This window comes from Sminthopsis crassicaudata, chromosome 4 (assembly GCF_048593235.1).
Source record: "Sminthopsis crassicaudata isolate SCR6 chromosome 4, ASM4859323v1, whole genome shotgun sequence".
Taxonomy (NCBI): Eukaryota; Metazoa; Chordata; class Mammalia; order Dasyuromorphia; family Dasyuridae; genus Sminthopsis; species Sminthopsis crassicaudata.
Window position 1 is genome coordinate 385,644,170 of NC_133620.1, and position 7,476 is coordinate 385,651,645.

Consider the following 7,476-nt stretch of genomic DNA (forward strand, 5'->3'; position numbering starts at 1 on the left):
GAACTTCCTACCTTCAAAATAGTTACATATTTTCATCAAGTTAAAGTCATAAATCGAGTGGAATGAGAGGCTAAACAAATATTGAAAATCTTTTGCTATGTAAGCATATGCATTAATTTCTACCTTAATTTGTTGTCTTTCTTCATAATATCCTCATTTAAGGAATTCACTGTTTTCAAAAGTGCTTTATTTGCAACTGAGATGGCATTTTGTCTTTTACTTTATTCTGAAGCTTATCAAAAAATCACTCCTCTCAAGTCTTGAGAGCCTTTAATTCATTGCATATACTGAAATGAAACAACATGGCTCCCTCACTTTAATTGCAAAGCTTTCAAGAAAATAGTTTTCTATCTGTAAAGCACCTTACTTCTAATTCTACCCACCAATTTTATCACTCTGATTTACCTTCCAATCTATTGCTGGGGAACAAAAGATTCTACTATTGTATACTGGGGGGAAAAAATCAACAAATGTTTAACTAAGTATTTCCTTGTTCATGACTTCCCTCTCAATATTTCTCTTCTTATCTCGATGTCTTTTCCCCAAATACTTTTTGTACTAACAGTATTCTTTATGCCGCATATCCTTTACCAGTCATTTCTCCTACAAGGCTAGTAACAAAACAAAAACCAAAACCTCAGTGACACTATTACTATCTTATTATCAGTGAATAAAGGCAGCAATTTTGAATTGTACCCCCCCAAAAAGCACCAAGAAATGGTCAGCGCTCCCAATGTCATTTTATTTAATGCTATTTTAAAAAAAATATTAATATGACAAATGACAGTATGGGCAAAATTCTAATGAGAAACTGTAGGCTATAATGGTGATAATCAAACACTCACTCATTTTTGTTATCACTACCAAGTCAAGAAAAGAACTATACCCTTTCAACTTTTTTCCTCTAAATGAAAAAAACAAAGGTTGAAAGATGTTACAAAATGAGGCACCTCTCAAAGACTTGCTGGCCATGGGAAGTTTTATCACAAAAAGTTGTAAACCATCTATCTGTACATTGTCACAAAGTTTAATGGAAGGACACATTAAAGATGGTACATGTTTAATTCAAGAAACTGCTAGTGCATAAAAAGATAGGTAACAACAATCCCCCTTCCCCCAAATTTTGTTATTAGTGCTAAAAACATTGCTGAGCTATTAGAATTGGAAATTTGATACTGCCTAGGTATGGTAGATCGCTGACATTTCTTATCCAGCTGTGGAAGTTCCTCTGCACTGTCATCAGATACAACAAAAGGTCAAGCAAGATTTCAACTATCTCTGGGCTTTTATATACATAAATAAATGCAAAAAAAAAAATAACAAAGATATCAATATTGTTCAGTTAAAAGACTTTCATGAAATCCTGTACAAATGTTACTCAGACCTTTTGTAAGAGACATTTTTTGAGCAATAATCTCAAACTCTCTTCCACTGTAACATCAGCCCAGAGAAATCTTGAGTTATTGGTTCCACAACTGAATGAAGTCTTATCTAAACAGCAAGAGATGGTTATTCACTTTCTGTAGGAATATCTGTATTAAAGATTACAAAACTACAGAGAGCTACAACACACTGGGTGAACTGACTGCCTAACTTGTTACATCTGTGAGTCAACATTCACTTTTTAATAAAGTATCTAGATGTACATTTAAACAACAGACCAACATGGTTTCAAAGAATTCTTTACAGCTGTGTTTATGTGCATTTAAAATTGCTTATATGTGTTTCTGCATGGTGTTTACATAAGACTGGTTTGGACTGACAGTCAAATATACTCCAGTTTTGTAAAAAGCATAAAAATTACTTAAATTGGTTAATCATTCATGTCTGTATATATTGTCATAATGATGATATGGATGTAACGGTGATCTGGACAGGATTAATGTGAGTGTAGTCATTAAAAACAGTAAGAAAAAATGCTCTAGTTGGTACAGTATTTGATGTTCATGTGTTAACAACTTGACCCAGGGTTTTTAAAGAAAATTTTCATCCACCGAAGACTGTAAAAATGTAAAAAAAGAAAAAAAAAAAAAAAGAAAAAATTAAAGACAATCCAAAGCAGGAAAACTTTTGTATTTCTTAAAAGAATATAGTTGTGCAGGTGCAAATGTGAACACAAAAACTGCCCAAGTAGACCCTTGAGTTCTTCAAAGAGACTTAATTTTTTTTTAAAGATCAACTCTGAAACACTAGACCAAGATTTTGAAATACTGTTCCTGACAATATTATGTATAATAGCACACACTTTCCCCCTTCCCCCTCCCCGCAGTATCAATGTAAGACAACTATTTCTAATAACTGATTTATTGGTTTCAAAAAAATCATTTACTGTTGCAAAATTCTGATCAAAAGAAATTCAATTTACAAAAAGCTTCCAAAAATAGTTTTTAAAACGGGGCATGTCTTATGTAAAATTCTTAATTTCTTTCATTTTCACTATTTTATTTGATCACTTTTCAGAACAATATTATTTATTCACTTTGTGTTTCAAACACATGTAAGAAGGAAATTACAGGTTTCCTCCACCCACATTTGGGCTGTCACTGATATGCCTGGAGGCAATTCTGGCAGAACCTCAGTTGCTGCTGTCACTGTACCACACTGTATTTACCACTAACTGGAAATAGGATGTAGATGATAGCATCAATAGCAACAATACTACAGGTAACTGATGATTTCCCCCCAACCCCCCAATAATTTCAAAGTTCACTATACTACAACTTCTTTTGTGACTTCTCTCAAAGGAAAAAAAAAAAAATTAGTTTCTAGGGCGTTGTTTAAAAAAATATATATAAAGTGGCGCTGCAGAGCTAGGATCTTTTCAAAGATGGCAGTGCCATGCTGTATACACCACAATCAATTATAATTGCCTTCCATCACTGAAATTGTACATTATGTAATCAACTAAAGCATGCAGCTTTGTAATCTTACAACTGATCACGTGAACAGTGGTCAAGTTTGCCTTTTTAAAACACACCAAAAAAACCCAACCCCCCCAAAAACCAAAAAAACCAACAACAACAAAAACCACACACACCACGCAATACAATCCCAGAAATCCCTAACTCAGCAGCGCCTCTCAGACAAGTCACCCTATGGCCCAAGAATTGAACTTTAAGAAGTAGAGAGAAATTCAGTAGACTTTTTGTCTACTTTTTTATTACTATACAAGGACAATGTTTTGATGTGAACCCCTTTGTAATTTCCTTCAGTGATATCCCCACTTAACCATGTTGTCCCTTCCACTTGCTTTCCTCCTCAATCATTCTGCCTCCTTTTTGATTAAAGAAAGGGGCCAGGAATAAGGAATAACAGACAGTAAGGCGATCTTACAATGTCAGAAAATGTATTTGGCTTTTTTTTTCTTTTTAAAACAAGTGCATACAAATACAGCTAGAAGCATTTCTGGTTTGCCAAGTGCTCTAAAAAAGCAGCGCAAGTCACAGCCTACATTAAACAGTAACTGTCACCAGGATAATAAAGCACAAAGATCTGCTAATAACGTTAACAAAAGAGGAAAATGCCTCTATAAGTACATACCTTTTGTCGTCAAAAAAAAAAAAAATATAGAAACACAAAGTATTCAAAAAAATCAAAATTATACAGCCATGTTTATGAAGTCTACATTTCCCTTGTCTTGGATATATATATAGAGAGAAATATATACACAATTCAAGCAGTTTTAGATAAGGGTCATCATTGGATTTTTCGGAAACTGGAAAAGTCACGAGTCTCTTTCTTTTTTCACTTTCACATCTCCAGCAAGAATGGTTGCAATTTCCCCCTGCATAAAGGCCCAAGGGACATTGGAGCCCACCAGAGGGCATTTTTCCCCACTGGGACAATAGACCTCTCCACTAGCTCCCTGCTGTTTGATGCTTTGTCTGGAGCAAGGAAAGCAAAACTTGTGCGAAGGAACGGAAGGGCACTGCACGAAGTGGGTGTCCTCAAGACGCTCATGGCACAGGGTGCAACACAGTGGGGCACTAGCTGCCAGAGAGGAGTCTGGGAGGCTGGCAGGGTGTACTGGTTCCAGTCCTCCTGTACTAGACCCTTGGCTCCCCACTTCTCTGGGACCCAGCCTTCTTTGGTTCATAGAGGATGGAGAAGGTGGACTGTTGCTATTCCTCCTGGTAGTGGAGTGAACTTGGTTGGCATCTTTGGAGGCATGATTGCCCCCTGCATTGTCTGCTACTAATATCAGAGCTGCCATAGGGGACTGCCCATTCTGAGCCGCTTCTGGCGGTGTGGTCCGGTTGGAATGAGGTGAGACAGTGGGTGGTGGTGGAGACACAAACGGCGTGGGAGTCATGGGCATTTTCATCCCTTCTGTTTGGGTTGTTAACCATGACTGCGCCTCTCCATTGATCTTGGGAGGCCCAACTTCACCTTCTGGTTCTGGGGAAAGTTTCCTCTTCCTTGCTGTCCGTGGAGCTAGGAGCACAAAGAAGTAAAAAGGGGGGAGGGGGAGGGAGAGGAAAGGGGAAGGGTAAGTATGCATTTGGATCTCTTGAGTCAGGGTTCAGTAAATCCCCACAATTTAAGATTCTGAATACATAACTAAAATATAGATGTCAGCACATGCGGTTTAAAATGTGCAACAGGAGTACTGATTGTGGTAAGGGGTGATGGAGAAGAAAGATATGGCCACAAAAGGAAATTTGTTCATTTAAAATAAACTACAGGTAAATAAAATTACACACCAGAATATGAAATATGTGCTTGTCTTTTTTTTTTTTTTTTAATAAACTGTATCTAGGAAATTATATAAAATCGACACATGTGTATACACCAGTGAATAGTGTATCTGACTAAATACATGTCTGCTAAACAGGTTAAAAGGTGACTGGGGCCTTCATAACTCCTATCCCAAGAATGTGCTAGGAAAGGAAAACCCTCTGTCAGTGTCTATCACCCTAGTCTGACTCATCTCTGTTATGCTGCTTCAGCACAAGAACACGTTGCCACCTAGGCAATGGTTCCGCCTTATGCAGATCAGGAAGTTGGGTGTTTGTTGTTTCTGGGGGCTGGGGCAAAGTGGCAAATGCAAAGCACCCCCCTCAAATCCTCACTCTGCTCGTGTCCCGCCCCCGCCCCCAAGGAAAAACATCCCCCAACAGCTAGCAAGGTTCGGCCTACCTGTTTTGGCCCCGTTGGCGCCGTTGGCCTCGAAACCCAGCATCCTGCTGGGTGCTAGGGTGGGTTCCTTCTTGAACTTGCTCTCGAAGGGCCCCGAGTGGCCGTGCTGATGCATCGCCAGCAGCGTGTCCCGCACCGTCTTGGGCTTGTTCACCCAGTCCTGCTCCCCGGGCCCCCGGCCCTTGCCTCCTCCCTCCCCGCCGAGCTCAGCCGCGCCCGACACGGAGACTGCGGCCGAAGAGGCCGCCAGGCTGTCCGTGGGGCCTCGATGGGCCGCCTGGGGCTGTTTCTCCTTGGCCGCCTCCCGCTGCTCATGCTCGGCCCCCGCGCCGCCGGACACGGAGCCGGGCCGCTTGTGGCCGCCCAGCTCTGCCGGCTGTGCAGGGCCAAGGGCGGAGCCGGGGCTGCCGGAGATGGCGGCGAGCGAGGCGGCTGCGGCCCGGCTGCTGAGGCTGAGGGCGGCGGGCAGCGGCGTGGCGGAGCCGTTCATAAGCGGCACCAGGGTGGGCGGCACCGCATGGCCGCGCCTCGGGTTGGGGCTCTGGCGGTTCAGCTCGGGCGGCTCCTCCAGCTTGGAGAAGCCATTGGGCACCAGGATGCCATTCACTTGCTGCTGCTGGGGCGGGGGCGGCTGCTGCTGCTGTGGTTGCGGGGTCGTAGGCCCGCCCGCAGGCTGGCGGCTTGCTCCGTACTCGGAGCCCAGCCGCGGGGGCGCTCGGTCAGAGGAAGCGGCGGCGGGCGCCAGGGGGTAGCGTTCCAGGGCCTGCGGGGCTCTCGAGGCCGCCTCGGCCGTGCCGTGGCCCAGCTGCTGCTGCTGCTGCTGCTGCAGGAGGATGTCCTTGGTGGAGAGCGGAGGCGGCTTCGAGGCCGTCGCGGCGGCCGATCCGGGCGGGGAGCGGCCCTCCGGGAAGCAGCCGTGAGCCCGCTTGAGCTGCCGCGCCGTCTCGATGACAAACTCCACACGGTCAGCGCCCTCGTAGTTGACGCAGCCTCGGCACACGGGCTCGGTGAAGTCCCAGATCATGGCCCAGGGCATGCGGGGCAGGTCACATAAGTAACATGACTGCCGCCGGGAAGCGGCCGCCACCGCCACAGCCGCGGTCGACATGTCCGAGGAGGAGGAGGAGGAGGAGGCGGAGGTGGTGGTGGTGGTGGAGGAGGAGGCGCCGCCGCCCCCCGCCGGCAACACACGCACCCTCCCCCCCCCTCCAACCCCGCAACTCCCCGACCAGCGGAGGCGGCGGCAGTGGCGGCTGGGGCTGCTGCGGCGGCCGAGGCAAACCCCGGGAAGCCTTAGCCCCCGTGCAGCGTTTCCCGAGCAGAAGGCGCGGGGGGCAGGGAGGAAAAAGGTGCAGTTGAGGCGGCAGCAGGTCCCTTGTGCCGGTGCGGGCCGGCCGGGGGCTGTTGCAGGGAGGTTGGGGTTGCAGCAGCAAGGTCCCGGAGTCCGTGCAAGCTGAGGCTGCAGCAGGTCTCCAGACCGGTGCAAACACCGGACGCGCTGGTGCAGGGGAGTGCAGCAGGTCTTCGGGGCCGGTGCTAAGCGAGGAAAAGGGGGTGGGGATGTAGAGGGGGGGCGGGGGGAAAGGGAGGCGGGTGGGTGAAGTGGTGCAGCCGCCGAGGGTAGCTAGCCCGACTGGCGGTGCATGCCGCACCAAGGTGGCAGAGTCAGCGTGGAGTTACTACGCAGCGCGGCTCCCCGAGTCAGTCTTGCTCACAACTATAGCTGCTGCTGCTGCTGTTACTGCTGCCGTCGCTTCCACCACCTACTGCTTCCCCCAGTCGCTGGCGTCACCGCCCAGCCCCAGCTACTGCTGCTACCGCCGTCGCTGCCTTTGCCGCTGCCCTCTGCCGCTGCCGCCGCTGTTGCTGTTGCTGGTGTTGCTGCTGCTGCTGCTGCTGCTATTGCTGCTGCTGCTGCCGCCGCGGCTGCTCCACTTCTACAGACTTGATTCTTCGACAGCCTCTGAAGGCGCCTGCGCGTTAGGGTCCCCCTCCTTTCTCTCTTGCTGTCTCTCTCTCTCTCTCTCTTTCCTCTTTTTTTTTTTTTTTTTTTCCTCTCTCCCTCCCAGTGCTGGGCTCATTGAACTTCTGCCAAGATAACAAGAGCTGCAAGAAGAACCAGCTCCTTGCTTCGAGCGCTGGCTTGTCAGCAGCCGTAGAAGGGGGAGGGAAACATTTAGGGAGGAGCAGAAAGTCTTTCCAATACGAATGTGATGCAAATGTTTTTGTTTTTCTTTTCCTTCACTTTCTTCCCCCCCCCCCCACGGCCCGCGCAACACCCCCTTTACCTTGCTCCCCCTCTATTCTATATTGACATATCAGCCAAGATATTTTCTA

General features: G+C 46.8%; 1 protein-coding gene across 1 annotated transcript; it reads right to left on the reverse strand.

The window, feature by feature from the left end:
- Positions 1-723: 723 nt before the first annotated feature.
- Positions 724-6,690, reverse strand: IRF2BP2 (interferon regulatory factor 2 binding protein 2). Its single transcript, XM_074262429.1, has 2 exons — positions 5,140-6,690; positions 724-4,434 (listed from the first exon to the last, which is right to left on the reverse strand). The coding sequence occupies exons 1-2, from the start codon at positions 6,245-6,247 to the stop codon at positions 3,725-3,727; spliced, it is 1,818 nt and encodes a 605-aa protein (XP_074118530.1). The 5' UTR covers positions 6,248-6,690; the 3' UTR covers positions 724-3,724.
- Positions 6,691-7,476: the final 786 nt, after the last annotated feature.

Excerpts from the sequence above, each read along its gene's own strand:
- IRF2BP2 (XM_074262429.1), bottom strand. The coding sequence starts at position 6,247 with ATGTCGACCGCGGCTGTGGCGGTGGCGGCCGCTTCCCGGCGGCAGTCA. Across the intron at positions 4,435-5,139 it reads CGCCAACGGGGCCAAAACAG|CTCCACGGACAGCAAGGAAG; the intron begins GTAGGCCGAACC and ends TTGTGCTCCTAG.